This window comes from Hesperophylax consimilis, chromosome 2 (genome assembly GCF_061612785.1).
Source record: "Hesperophylax consimilis isolate HC1 chromosome 2, BYU_Hcon_1.0, whole genome shotgun sequence".
Taxonomy (NCBI): Eukaryota; Metazoa; Arthropoda; class Insecta; order Trichoptera; family Limnephilidae; genus Hesperophylax; species Hesperophylax consimilis.
The window spans coordinates 11,277,501-11,294,016 of NC_142837.1; the positions used below are offsets into that span (position 1 = coordinate 11,277,501).

At 33.2% G+C, this 16,516-nt stretch overlaps 1 protein-coding gene across 2 annotated transcripts in view; it reads right to left on the reverse strand.

Annotated features, from left to right (window-relative positions):
- The window catches only part of Csk (C-terminal Src kinase), a 256,020-nt gene that overhangs the window by 24,708 nt on the left and 214,796 nt on the right, over positions 1–16,516 (reverse strand). For both annotated transcript variants that reach the window (XM_089641215.1, XM_089641224.1), the window contains exons 5-7: positions 16,402–16,500; positions 15,665–15,784; positions 5,730–5,865 (exon numbers count right to left, since the gene is read on the reverse strand). In XM_089641215.1, the coding sequence (XP_089497341.1) occupies positions 5,730–5,865; positions 15,665–15,784; positions 16,402–16,500 (355 nt within the window). The remainder of the gene's footprint in view (positions 1–5,729; positions 5,866–15,664; positions 15,785–16,401; positions 16,501–16,516) is intronic.

Below are 16,516 nucleotides of genomic sequence, written 5' to 3' on the forward strand. Positions count from 1 at the left end.
GGCAAACACGGATGTGACGAGACGATGATCCGATAGTCCAATGTCAGTAACGTGAGTTCTATTCGGGGGAAAGTTCAGCTAAAGTCACACAGGATTTTGGTGAATTTTTTGGGCATGGGATCAGTTTTCTTTTCTAAGTGAATATTTACATCTCCTAAAATGATAACATCGCAGTTGTTGTTGGAGGTGCATTCTAGGAGAGAACTGAATTCATTGAAAAAATTAGCAGTCGGTGCGCATGACCCGGGACGGTAGATGGAGATTATGACGAGGGGTGCACCATTGGCAAAAGCCTTGCAACTGACAAACTCGAAAGTGGTATACACCTGACGTATCCCTATACTGTCTAAGCAAATACCACTTTCCGCTACAATTGCAACTCCTCCGTGATTTTTAAAATTAATGTTGGTGGTATCATTTTTAATGGGCCTTGCAGCTTCGTAAATCGAGAACCCGCTTGATCGAAGGGTTTTAATTGAATGTGAGTGTGCGTTTTCACCAAAATGTGAATACCTTTGTCAAGTATCAGATCCACAATATCATCGTGTTTGTTTGCAATGGATCGCGCATTCCAGGCAGCAATGATTAGAAACTTATTGTGAGTAGAGCTAGGTTTTATACGTTTTGAATGCATTTCGTTATTGTCCATGAAAATTCCACTGTAAAAAAGATCATTTTTGTAGAAGTATGTCTATTATTTCTAATTTAATTTTCAACATTAACCGTTAGAATGCTACGCGTCGCAAAAGCGCTGCGATCGTTTGTATCGAAAATTGCAATATTGATATTTTATGTTTATTTTTTCATATTCATATCAATAAACATTTTTTCTTTATAATGCAAAAAGAATTAATAAAATTGATTGATATTTGTCTAAATTAGAGTGTTTTATTTGACACCATTATTTTTTTCCCTTAAATTAATGTGTTCTACGAATTAAACACAAAACAATCAATATCACTAAACCACTTGGTGAGTATGCACAAGTATTGTCATTAAAACAAACAAAAAGTCTCAAAGTTATATGAAGGACAAGGTATTTTGTCTTCCAAAGGCACAATTAAACATTAAATTATTAAACTTTTATGTTTGACTTTTTCACTACAATTTTACATACAAGGGGGTAGCCAAAAGAATTTAAATGAGTTTCTTAACTCTTGGGAATATAATGTACGTTTTGTATCACCATGGTACCCAGTGCCCACCCAAGAACTCGAAACACACTCCTAGAACTAGAGTTCTTTTAAAAGCTCTATTTAAAAAGTTCTTTTTTATCCAATCAGCGATACCCAAACTTTTTGAAAAAATTGTACTCTCTAAGATAACTTCCAACATACAAAAAATTATAACTTCCTACCAACATGGCTTTTGTTCAAATAAATCTACTTTAACTAATTTACTAATATACGAAAACTTCATATCCAATTCTTTAGCAAACAGATGCCAGGTTGACTCAATATACACTGACTTTAGCAAGGCCTTTGATAAGGTGTGTCACAAAATATTAATTAATAAATTAGCCACACTTGGAGTTTATTAAATTGGTTTATTAGTTATTTGTCCAAAAGAAGTCTTAGTGTGAAAATAAATGGCACAAATTCTTACACATTTATAGCCACAAGTGCAGTGCCACAAGACTCTCATTTAGGGCCCATTTTCTTTATTATATTCATAAATGACATTGTTGATATATTTACTAACATAAAAGTATTACTTTTTGCTGATGGTTTGAAACTTTATAAAGAGATTAATAACATAAATGATTGCATTATATTACAAACTAATTTGAGAAATCTTTTTGAATGGTGCTCTATCAACAAACTTGCATTGAATATAAAGAAATGTCAGTTCATTAATTTTTACAGAATAAATAATCCAATATTTTTTCAATATACATTAAATGATAAAAACTTAAATTGCGTCAGTGAAATTATTGACCTAGGTATATTGTTCGATAGCAAACTAACTTTTGTGTATTATACTAATAACATTATCAATAAGGCTCTTAAGACTCTTGGATTTGTTTTGAGAATTTCAAAAGACTTCAATAATTTAGGCACATTTATCATGTTGTACAAAACCCTTGTTAGATGCCAACTAGAGTATAACTCTACATTATGGTCTCCCTTTTACAATATTCATTCCGATAATATTGTAAAGATTCAACATAAGTTCTTGAAGTATATAAACTATAAATTGCATATTCCTGTAGAAAACATTGATTATAACTACTTACTATATAAATTGTCCCTATTAAAACTGAAAGAAGAATAAACACAGATTTAATAGTACTACATAAAATACTTCATTACAAAATTGACTGTCCTGAGTTACTCCAATTAATCAGCATCCACATACCCAAAAGATCTTGCCGAAATTTACTACCCTTTTATTTTTACAACACCAGGACACTGTCTTATCAAAATTCCCCAATTCCAAGACTTCACAGTCTCGGAAATAAATACTCTGATCTGGGAGATAAATTTCATCTTAAAAATAATCAATATAAATATTGTTTATTTCAATTCTTTTATAGATCGAGACACAAATAGACATCTATAATTTCCGCAATATATATACATATTTTTATTTTTATTTTGAATATCTATTTATGTGAGACTTCTTATCATTTTTCAGGGTGGCCACAAAAAACGGATTTCAAAATTCCCTGATAATTCCAGGTTTTCCAGGGCAGTTTCTATATTTTTCCCTGATAATTCCGTTAATGGAGGACTAAACGCCGTAGGCGCTAACAAAAAATTGTCCAAAGAAGCGAAGTTAGCAGTCCACAACGGAGTGCTGGTACCTACCTTGATGTATGGAAGTGAGGCATGGAACTGGCAAAGAAAGGATGAAAGTAGATTAAATGCTGTTGAAATGAGATCCCTGAGGCGTATGTGTGGTAAAACCATGTTTGATCGTGTGAGGAATGTGGAGATCCGCAAAGAGTGCAAGGCTGATGTAAGCGTAATGAGTAAGATTAAGAAAGGGACGCTTAGATGGTTTGGGCATGTAGAGCGAATGAGCGAAGATAGGAGTGTAAGGAGGATATATGATGCAAATGTGAATGGTAGCAGAAGTCGGGGACGCCCGAGGAAGACATGGCACGATCAAGTGAATCAGATACTCGAGTCGGGCCATGTCAAGAGTCAGAATAATAGAAGAGTATGTATGAGACGATGTATGAATGTGAATGAGGCAAGGAGTGTGTGCCAAGACCGAGTTGTTTGGCGGTCCGTCCTCTCTGCCTACCCCTGCGGGGAAACGGCGTGATGGTTAGTTAGTTAGTTAGTTAATGTTTTATTTGGTATAAGGACATATCGTTCAAAATTTTATTTTTGAAACACGATTTTCATCTACGCCAGAAAATTAGAACAGATACATAAATAAAGGGAATTCCGTCATCTAAAGCATTTATTATTTCCTTGCACCACAATGATCTATTCAAAACAAAATACACTTATTACAAATTTATGATATTTCGCCTGAAGACAATTTGTGTACAAATGAAAAGACCAGACAAAAATAGACAAATAAACAAAAGTAAGTACAGTAGAACCCCGATAATTCGAAAAAACGCGTAATTCGAAATTTTCGCCAAAAAAATTTCCGCAGAAATTTTTTTTTTAAATTCGAAATTCGTTAGTTCGTAATTCGAAATTTATTTTTGTCCGCGCACGAAAATTTGTTCGTGAAATTCGAAAAAATTTGATTTTTGCGAAAATAAATCATAATATTTCGTAAATCTGAATCTAAAAGTCAGCCGTGGCGGTAAAACGCCGAAAAATGTATTTTTACGTGGTTATACATCGTCCTAATTAGTATTATTATTTTGTAAATCTGAATCGATTTACACTGGAATGTTGTATTTTTTCAAATTTATTTCGAATATCCGAGTTTGAAGGGCCGAGAAAATACGTTTTACGCGGATATATGTCATATTTTTACGAGTTTACACCAAATATCTGTATTTAAAGGGTCAACCGCGACGAAACTCGGCCGCGAAATTTCGATTTACGCGTAAATGTATCGTATATTTACGAATTTATTTCGAATATTTGAATTTAAATGGCCCGCTGCGACGGAAATCGGCCGCGAAATCTCGATTTACGTGTAAATATATCGTATTTTTACGAATTTATTTCGAATATCTGAATTTTAAAAGGCCCGCCGCGACGGAAATCGGACGCGAAATTTCAATTTACGCGGAAATATATCGTATTTTTACTAACTTTACTACGAATATCCGAGTTAAAAAATACGGCGCGACGGAAATCGGCCGAAAAATTTCGATTCACGCCGAAATATGACATATTTTTACGAATTTACTTCAAATATCTGAACTTAAAAGGCCGGCCGCGACGAAAAACTGCCGATAAAATTCGATTTACGCGGAAATATTTCATATTTTTACGAATTTACATCAAATATCTTAATTTAAAGGGTCGGCCGCGCATTCTCGATTTACACGGAAATATATCGTATTTTTTGATTTTTTTTCGAATCTGAATTTTAGGAGCCGGCCGCGACGAAATACGGCCGCGAATTCTCGTTTAACGCGGAAATATATCGTATTTTTACGAATTTAAATTCAGATATTTGAAATAATGGGCCGGCTGCGACGGAAAATTACCGCGAAATCTCGATTTACGCGGAAATATATCGTATTTTTACGAATATCTCAATTTAAAGGGTAGGCCGCGACCGAAATCAGCAGCGAAATCTCGATTTACGCGTAAATATATAGCATTTTTACGAATTTATTGCGAATATCTGAATTTAAAGGACCCGCCGCTACGGTAATCGGCAGCGAAAATAAAGAAATAATTGGTATTAATACGAATTTACAACTAAAATACCACCCGGATTTGAAGAGGCGGCCGAGAAAATCGATTTTCGGCGTATTTTTTTTTTTTTCATAAAAATTCGAATTACGTGGGAATTCGTTAATTCGAAATTTGATTTTTGATGTCCCGTGGATTTCGAATTTACGAGGTTCTACTGTATTGACGCTTTGTAAAAATGTTGATAATGATGATCTTTAAATTTTATTACGACCGTACTGGGTGTCCGACCCTTTTGACACTTTGTTGTAACTTTGCTAGCTTTTTCTTTACAGATTTCGCACCTACATAGTAAAGGGGAAAAAAAAGGCGGGTGGTTTACAACATGATTGTGTTGCAAGGGCTATTTACGAAAATAATAATAAAAAAATACCTACTTATCTAGTTTGTCTTTGTCGGCATATCTTTTGTTACACACGCCGCTAGTAAAAGTAATAAAACACAACTTTGGGACTTCACAAATCGTAAATAACGAATTTCGTTTTAATTTTGGAATTCCCTGATATTTTAAAATTCCCTGACATTTCCCTGATAATTCCCGGTTCGGTAAAATTCCCTGATAATTCCCGGTTTTCCCGGTTTTCCAGGTCTGTGGCCACCCTGTTTTTACTAATATATCTTATTTTATTATATGCTTTTGTTGTAAAATTTAATATTTTTTCTTTTTTCGTTGTATTATGTTTCCTTTATTGTTTTAATTTTGTAGAATCTATAATAACTGTGATACTCTACTATTAAACTTTGTAGTGTGTAAAAGCCCATTAGGGCGTGTAATAATAATAATAATAATAAATAATTAAAAGGAAGCACTCCTCGGAGGCCTCCGGCAAAATGAAGAACCTACTCATCTCTAATGCAGACCATATCAATTAAATAAATAAATACCCGGCATAGAGTGCAGAGACGTAGCCATAGCACCATTGGCCATCCCGGGATTGTGGGCAGCCAGCATCATGCCCTGGGCAGAGGTGGACATGATGGAGGGATGAACCCCACTGCTGGCCATTGATGAGTGGGGATTCTGGAATTAAAAACACCAATTGCAATTATTACATTGGTCATTTTTTTACACGCACATCCTAAATCTGTAACTTTCTCTATATAACGCTCATCAGAAATAATTACAATAAGTACAACAATAACAGTGTGACAGTGATCACGTAAATTATTTGTTCCACAAAATATAACAGTAAACACTGATTTTTTTTATTCAATCAACATATAAAGTAATTTTCGTGTAATAAGTTGCAGTTGCCAAGCCAAAAGTACGGTAATTCTTTGTTATTTAATAAAAAATCACAAATGTCATCAGGGCGTAGTAGCCACACATACACATTTCAAGAAGAAGGAAGTCACTACTGCATACTACTACATACTACTAAATACAAAGTTTCTATCATCTTTGGATCCAGCACTAAAGCTAACTAACGATCAGATGGCTAAATTACTCAATAAACTTTCCAACCTCCCTGGCACTATGTTGGATGTCGGTGTCAAAGTTGGTATCCTCAAGGGATGTGAACATCTTCACATCCCTCGAGGGATGTAAAGATGTTAGGAAAATGTAGGAAAAACTATTCTTGTATGTGTTTATATTCCACCTGGATCAGTTACACAAATATACGAAAATCACGTTGAATATATTGCCCTCAAGCAGAAATATCCAGAAGCTAGAATGCTGCTAATCGGTGACCACAATATTCCAAACATAGACTGGATTACCCAAATTACTAATCCAACAAACCATGTCTCTGCTAATGCTCGTTAAATTATAAATACGGCAAATTTCCTAGGACTAAGTCAAATTAATAAGGTAGTAGGCACAAAGACAATACTCCTACTTAGGGCCTAAAGTATTCAACCTCATTCCCGATGCATGGAAATTGAAAAGTGCTGGCGCGTTGCGAAAATTGGTTAGCAATTGACTTCTGGACATGGGGAGAGTCGAGAGCAAATTCATGCTAACACAAACTCACATATCTAATATGAACTAATAAGTGTTTAATTAAAAAATTTTATCTTTTTTATTTTTTTTAGTACTTATTTAAGTACGTAGATAAAAAAAATATTATATCTTTGATAATATTATGTTAAATTTAATTTTTTATATTCCAAAAGGCTATTTTATACTTATGAGAGATAAGGATCTAAAGTCACTTTTTATTTCAAGTTTAAAAATTGTTATTTTTGTTCCTAATACTTGATCTTCATTGTTGTTATTATTTAAATTTACGAATCTGTATAATACGATTACTGTATAATAATGACTAGCCATTTAATAAATAAAGATTCGAAATTTTAAAATTGGAAATTCATATGTGGCATATATTCTGGTCTAGTAATGTGTAATTTCTATCACATAAGAAATTCTAAAAAAAGTACTAAAGGATTCATATGTCTTATACTGATTTATAAATGTGGAAATTCTAACTACATATACAATTGTAAATGTTCTCCAAAATGCCCTGGAAAGAATCTCAGACATGTGATGTCCCGAATGAAACCATTCATTTGTTCTGAATGCAATTACTAATGTTATCTAAATTGACCCTGGTAATAAATTACATCTTTGCGATTCTTTCAAGGATATAGGAACTGTCCTGTCACTTCGAATGCAATCAACAATGTTCCCAAAATTTGTTTTGACAGCATCGCCATTCCATTGTAAGAATATTATCTACTAAATACACAATTTGGCTGTCCTGAAACGGGAATCCTTCCCAGTTGGACAGACAAAGGTTCATTTTGTTATGTATTGTTTGTAATTTATATATATAAAATAAATAAATAAAGTTGATTCTACTAACCACATTTTAGACCTCACGGTTCCATGATATTTTATCAAAATGACAATTAAACACATCTTTAAAAAGTGATACAGGGTCATTAAAAGCGATGAAACAAAAACTAGGTTAAATAGTTACCTATGTAACCTGTTTAACCTAGTTTTTTTTTCAGCACTTTTCATGACTTTATATCACTTTTTGTAGGTGTGATGAACTGTCATATTGATGAGATACGCGGTCACCATTAGCTACAATATATTATTTTCTTATACTGTGTTACCATACGTTTTTTACTCTAAATATGTACTTTTTTTTTTAAAATTGCAAATGAAATTTTTTCTTGCAAGCTTTCGGTGTCCGATTGCCACTACCATGATATGGAACAATAATAATAACATAGCATTTATATAGCGCAGTTCAGTGTCATATCACTTCAAGTGCCATTTACTATAACAAACTTAAAAACAGTAATTCAGTATTGGTGGTCATGTTCTTAAAATGAAATGGAATGGTCTGCATTAGCGCAGGTACATAACATTATGGGACGTTCTGTATTCTGAAAGAGTACCACAATACTCCTAGCTCCAATCTAGGAGTATTGTGGTAAAGTTTCGATAAATATTATCTGCCGCTGTACCAATGCCAATTCTTAAATACCACCTGGAGTTTTTTTAACTTTTACAGAAATATCCACATGAAAACCAGATTTCTGAAAACGTATAAAATGGGCTATAGCTTTTTTCACAACAACGCATCGGGTGGCTGATTATTCTAAAACTGTGAGATTATTCCTTTAATGAATTACTCGGTTCTTTTTTATAATACTAAAATGTAACTCTCACATATACTTTTATAAATTTTACATATGTATATCTTTATAAAATTTAATTTTTACTTAAATTTAAAAAAAAAAGTCACAGCAAAAAAATCAATAAACAAACCTGAGTATTAGAAATTATTGCTAAGCGACAACTCTGTATTAAAAAATATATTCAACTTTTTCAAGTTATTTTTATTATTTTATAGTTACTATATTTATTTAAGAATGCATACATTTGAAGATATATTTAATGCATTGATAACTGAATAAAACCGAGTAAGTTCGTTTTGTATTGGCCATGAATGATGATGATGTTTTTTTATGTAACTCCACACAGGATTCAGGTGATTCTGGTAATTAGGTTGAGTAGTTAATCGATAGATGGCAGTCATAGACTAAATACGACTAGACACGGCATATTAATTTAAAAAATAACCCCAAACCAATTTTGATTTGGTTCACACGCACATTTATGAAAAGGCCCACGCATTGTGTCGCAATGCGAAATGGGCACTGTGCATTGCATTTTACCTTTTGTTGGTCTAGAGTTAAGCTATTCAGCTTCTCAGCTGTGCTGGGCAAGTTCATTTTTTCAATCACAAAAATTACCCAGTTGCAAATATTTTAGATTGTACCTACCGCGGACTTTATTTTAGAAAATATAATCAGCTATCTGAATACAAACATATATAAGTACCTTACAGATAGCTTGAAGGCAGCGTATTAACAAATGTAAAAATTTCAACGAAATTCATTTAGTTCCGGCAAAGTTTCTGACGTCACATGAATAATACACCCACAAGTGAATCCACCAGTAGGGTGATTCATGTTAATTATTATCACGTGGTGAGCATACGAATATCACGCAACCAACAAGTGATAATTATTGATGTATTAGTTGACACGCATTGACACGTGCGACAACTCTAAGTGTGCGTGATTTATTTCAACGGTGCATTTTAGCTAATCAGAGTTGTATTAAGTCATCATTGCCTTTCGGGTAATATCTGCTTCGCCTTTTCGATTTTTTGTAGAATAATTGATGGAAATAAAATTGCGTCATTTGATGAATTAATTTATTTTATGTGTATTTTTGCTTAGGTTTCCTCACAAACCGGAAAAAATGGAGAAATGGTTAGAAACAATACGGATTCAATTATGTGACAATAACTGGGTACCATCAGCAGGAAAGCGCGTGTGCTCTAATCATTTTCACCCCAAACATATATATCTAACTACAAGCGGCCTCGGACGTGTAGGCTGCAAAGTTTTGTCTGTTTTTCCCGTAATTATTTTGCTTGATTTTTTGTGTGAAAACTTAAGCAAGTTTATTATGGGTTGATTAGGTTTTAATTGATAATGTCGTTGTTTTCAGGCTGATATCGGACAGTCGCTGTCCACCATGGTCACAGGTCCTAGGAAAAGAGATACCGTCATTGTTTCTTCTCGAACAGGACTGGCTCTCGATCCTGCTGAAACTTCTTCTGTATTCGACAAGCCGGTTCCTCTACCAGAATTGCAACAACCGATGTGCGTGAATGCCATAAATAATTATTTTGCTACTTTTTATTGTGTACCTGTCATTTAAGCTTCTAGATCATATTTAAAAAAAACATTAGTGGAATCCGATATTCTAAATGAATTAATTATTTCTATACCACCATTACATGAAACACCAAGAGAAAAACAACTCAGAAAACAGTTGGAAGGAAAATTTTCATTAAAGAAAGCCCAACGTAAAATAAAATTATTGCAGCGACAAAAAGCATGATTAAAAAAAAGTTTTTAGTGCGGGTCTTGAAAAAGCCCGGGTTGTATGAAGGAGGAAAACAGATGCCGGTAACTTGTTCCACAGAAGAGCCATCATACACAAAAAATAGTCGAAGAGGCGGCCCGTTCTTATAAAGCCAACCCCAACTGTGAACGGGTAATACGCTCGTGTACGTTGAATTTCACGCACGTGCACCGGGATCAATGCTGCTTGCTCCTTAGAACAGGCTCCATTAAAATACCTGTAGAACAGACTCAGCCTGCCCACATTGCGTCCGTATATTAGAGATGGCAATCGGTATGTTAACACTGGATTGTCAACCAACGGACCGTCCTCCTTTGCACAGAATCAAGAGGTTTATCAAGTATTGTGGGTTCCAGCCCAGAGGTGTCTCCCAAATGCAATTGTTTAGCAGCAGGTTACTATTGAAGAATCTGCCAGCCCAATACAACACTAGTTGACACGATGTCTTCATTCTAACAAAGTGGTTGAAAACCATATAACTTTTCATTTAATGATAGTAGTATAATTATTTAATGATACATAGTGTTGTTCTAGTCTCTATAATTTTTATGTTACTGTTACATGTTTTACTAATATTATTTTATATTCATCAGCTTTAATTTTTGTGTAGATAATCTTAGATATAAGAAAAACCTTCATGGGAGAAAATTTTATTTCAATTCGATAAATGTTTTTTAATATCATTTTATAAAAGCATATATATTCATTTTATAAAAGTATATATTTATATACACTTTTATAAAATGAATATGCACAAAAAACTAAGTTACACTTTAATGAAGGGTGTCCTGGTGTACAGTGTACTAACTTCGGGAGGTGATTCTACATGATGGTAAAAGTAAAAAAACTAAGTTACACTTTAATGAAGGGTGCCCTGGGGTAAAGTGTACTAACTTCGGGAGGTGATTGTGCATGATGGTATAAGTAAAAAACTAAGTTACACTTTGCATACAAAAGAGCGGATATATTTTATGGTTTGTTATGCTTTTTCTGCTAATTCACTTTTTAAGATGTCTTCTTTAAAAACTAGTATTTATCCTATTTTTGTGTTATTTTAAAACTCTTACATATTTCATGCTTTAGTTTCTTTTTTTTATTTTTATTTTTATTTTTTATTTTATTAGGAACATTAACAGGTTTATAACATAACATGCATAGAGAGAGAGAAAAAATAAGTAAAAGAATTATGTTACAACCCAATAACCAATGTTCACATCATGCAATAAAGATAAAGAAGGTTAAAAAGCAATAAACAAACAAAGAAAACAAAGAAAGGTTAAAAACAAAGAAATGTTAAAAACAAGGAAATAATAAGAGAAAATAATATATATACACATACAATATCCATACACTTCAACAATATCCATACACATATAAACACATACATACATATATATACATACACATGCATATACACATATAAATACATACGTACACACATACATATACATAGTTGCATACATACATACATACGCATACATACATACATACACACACGTACATTTGATATTAAATACAAATAATATGTAAGAGTGATAATGAATAAATGATGAATGTAATGTATTAAATTTAGAAAAGGGTTAATTATTACAATACTCTGTTAACAATTTTTTTAAAAGCTCCTAAGGTACACGACAGGATATCAGCATCAAAATAAGTTTTATTATAATGATTGCAAGTTCTTAGTAAGAAAGAATTTTGCCTGAGACTCGTTGAAGCAATTTCGATATGAAACAATGATTTGTCTCTAGTTTTCTTACTTGGGACTCTAATATTGATTGATGACAAAAGGTCTGGACAGTCAATATGACCACTCAAGACTTTGTGTAAGTAAATCATGTCCGCAGTGTCTCTCCTGCTTTTTAATGTTTTAAGTCCGTAGTGCTTGATAGAGCTTTCCATATCGTAATAACGTAATTGTCTCCTGAAGTTCAAGTGATGTACAAACTTTCTTTGAACAGCTTCAATGCGTTTTGTGTGAATGTTATAAAAAGAATTCCATATGGCAGAAGCGTACTCAAGATGACTACGGACGTAGGAGTAATACAAAATTTTGAGTGTATGGATATTGTTGAATTCCTTTCTTGTATTGCGTCTGTACAGAAACTCTTTTAAAATAACTTAAATTTATATTTGATATTGTATCTCCACAAGCAATGGAAATAAGATAAAAATACATATAATACCCACACCCAGGCTTTGCCTTTATTACAATATTTTTCATACAGTTTTCAATATTTTATGTAACTAGCCATATATGTATCAAAAAAAAATTCAATAATAAAAAAAAAATTAAAAAATGAAGGGTGTCCTGGGGTAAAGTATACTAACTTCGAGAGGTGATTCTACATTATGGTAAAAGTAAAAAAACTAAGTTACACTTTAATGAAGGGTGTCCTGGGGTAAAGTGTACTAAATTCGGGAGGTGATTCTACATGATGGTAAAAGTAAAAAACTAAGTTACACTTTAATGAAGGGTGTCCTGGGGTAAAGTGTACTAACTTCGGGAGTTGATTGTACATGATGGTAAAAGTAAAAAACTAAGTTACACTTTAATGAAGGGTGTCCTGGGGTAAAGTGTACTAAATTCGGGAGTTGATAGTACATTATGGTAAAAGTAAAAAACTAAGTTACACTTTAATGAAGGGTGTCCTGGGGTAAAGTGTACTAAATTCGGGAGTTGATAGTACATTATGGTAAAAGTAAAAAACTAAGTTACACTTTAATGAAGGGTGTCCTGGGGTAAAGTGTACTAAATTCGGGAGTTGATAGTACATTATGGTAAAAGTAAAAAACTAAGTTACACTTTAATGAAGGGTGTCCTGGGGTAAAGTGTACTAAATTCGGGAGGTGATTCTACATGATGGTAAAAGTAAAAAACCAAGATACACTTTAACCCTTGGGATCTTCTAAGACCCGAACAGTCCCAAATGCTGTGCGCGCATTATACTCTCCTAAGACCCTATTTGTCCCAGAACGACCGCACATTATTAAAATGCATATATCTCTCTTCCTCTCATCTAAAAATTAATTATTTCTTTTATGTCAGAAAGAGAACGAAATAGTGCTTGTTATTGTCTTTGAAATATCGAAGCTATTTTACATAGATATATTACTATCTTGAATCAAAGTGATCGTTTTGTTTCCCACCTTTTATTCACAAGTTCAATGGTGAGGTGTGTGCGCCTGAATTTACAAAAAACCGTTTTTAACAAAAAATACGACGAAATGTCTAGGTAAGTAAACTTGTATTTGTTAATCAATATATTATATACGTGTTTATGTTATATTTGGTAGGTTTTGATGATTTAAAATGCAATAATTATCCTATAGAAAATTTAAAAAATGCTAAAATCGCCGCAAACGCATTTTTAAATCCATTTTTAGTAATTGAGTTCCCTGTATTTTATGCATATTTTTATGTAAAAAGTGGAAGCATATATTTACATTCAATATTCACGAAACACAGTAATGACTTTCTATGTAATTACAAAGTATTGTTCTAAAATGTCAACTCGAATGTCGAAATATGTTTTATCTATCAAATTTTTCAATTGCATAATTTAGTGATGGGGCCAACCAAAATTGAATCGATAATTTATTCGAAGATTTGTGGGTATTAATTATTTATTTTGTAATTGTAATTTTAATTGTATTTTTTATAAAGTATATTATCGTTACTGTGCATAATAAAGAAATTTAAAATTTAAAAATATTTTCATATATATTTCAGGCTAATAATGATTGCTTATAATAATTTTTTTTATATACTATCGTAATAATAACTGTTAAGATTTTTGGTTACCAAAATTCAGCGATAGAATAATACATAAAACTCATTATTGTGACAATTACGTTAGGAAATTATGGAATTGCGCAACAGAGGAAGAGCCACCAGAGCCAAGAGTTGCTGGAATTTCTCGAATCAGAAATGATGCAGAAATGATAGCAGCAGCGAAGAAGATAACGAAGAGACAAGTGGGAAAGAAATCCTCAATCCGGTTGATGATTTCGAAGAGGTATTCATTATTTATTTTATTTTATGATTGTTTTATTATTATTTAAAATCATCAACGAACATTGCCATTGCATAGTGAGTATGATAATTACAATGTACCCAATAAATACAATACTAGACTACATGCTCCATTCAATGTAGTTGCTTCTGGCACTAATTTTTATATACAGTTCTCAGATATTGTATCGTGTGGGGAATGAAACTTGCTCTGTCGATATATTTCACTCTAAAAACATTGCTTCCAAAGCAAATATATATGAAGATATGCGATAATTCTTAAGTGTTTCCGATTGTTTTTACATATTATGGTATTACATATTATGTTTTTTACAAGATTATTATTCGTTCTACTTATATTCTGTATAAAAAAAAAATGTATCTTTGTATGTAAAATGTAATGTTGAAATTGCATTTGGGTCCCACACCCAGGCGTCTTTATTATTGTGTGTTTAATTCCTCGGCTCATAGCTTCCATCTTTATTTTAAAATATTGTCAGCTTATTTGTAATAATTGTCTTTCTTGACAAAATAATAATAATATATCACAAAAGTTCTTGGAGTAGGCCTACCGGGGAAACCACTTTAAAAAAATGCGTCAGGGCCTCCTGTTTGGAGTTAATATAAAAAATAAAAATAAAAAATACACTACCTCACTACAGGTGGCGTGGAAACGGGTGCATATTATGAAGAACTCGGCTTTTTAAATTTTTTGAATGATTATATCTTGGAAACGGTGACTCGACGAAAAAAAATAACTATTTTTATGATAAAACTTACCGTTTTTGCGAACTTTAACCTTGAATATTATTTTTTAATATAGGGAAATTATATTCCTCAGGGCCTCCTGTGTGATGGGGTTAACTTAAGGTTTTAATACGGACTTACCTTCCTACACAGTAGTGTTATGAATTACGAATGAAGTGCCATTCGGGAATGACCGTTATTTCGCAAGTTCTACGATCGGGAAGCCAGGTTTCAAACCATTGCTACACAATGTATGCAACCGAAAATGTACAAAATGTTGGCGAGAAAATCCACACGCGGCGAATACAACACCTGTTTTTGCTTTTGACACTAAAAACTTCCGCTCCTTGAAATGAAAATTTTTGAATGCATATAACGGAGCCTTAACAGTAACCCAGTGCCTTTGATATAAAGTTCACCAGGGTTATTCATTGGATATTTGATTATGTCTCTTTGTTCCACAATGTGTTTTCTCAGGTGTCTGAGCCTTGTTCCTACCACAGCGGGACATTGGACAGAGAAAGATAAGAAGGGCTTTAACCTATTGTGTGCCGCCTTTACCTACAGGCAATATAGGCATACATTATGGGACAAATTACAAGGTTTCCTTGTTTGATGATGGGTTAGTTTACTTTACGAATAAGGAATAAAACTAACGTGATGGTTAAACTGTCCCCCGATTTGCGGTCCGTTGGGGGCCTTGGGGGACAGAGGCTGCTGCGCGGGAGGGGGGGCGGAGCCCTGCAGTTGCTGCATCACGTGTTGCACCGTCAGCGGCTGGAACAAAACACAATTTAAGATTAGAAATACCTTTCAAAGCACTTCAAAAATCGCATAACCTATGTTTTGAAAAATTAGTATCTGAATGTTTTGAGTTTGGAGATAAAAGAATTTAAAACAGCATTTCTTTGTTTATCGCTGATGTAGAATATTGTACTTCTTATTATACCGTACAGGACATCTGGTAAACGTGAAACATCGAAATTGATTTTTATAAAAATATAATAATGCAAAGAAATTTACTACAAATTAAAAAATCATCATCATTTAGATATTTCCCATCAAAAATTGTCTTAAAAATATGAATAAATCTATATAAATTAGATAGTAATGCGTAGTATTGAAGACGTTACACAGTACAATGCTTTGTCATAAATTATAACATTGAGTATTCCATAAATCTATACAGAAAGTACAATTTATTAGGAACGTCTTCAAAATTATGTTATGTGTTAAAAATATGATGACTTAACTAACTAACCATCACGCCATTTCTCCGCAGGGGTAGGCAGAGAGGACGGACCGCCAAACAACTCCGTCTTGGCACACTCTCCTTGCCTCATTCACATTCACGACTACGATGACTTAATGCAATAATGATTGTAGACTAGTACCTGATGAGTGGGTTGCCTCTTCTGGCGGATGGGGGCGGTGGGGGGCAACTGGCTAGAGGGGAACCAGCAGCCCGCTCCGCTGCCCAACACAGACATGTGCTGCAACAATCAACAA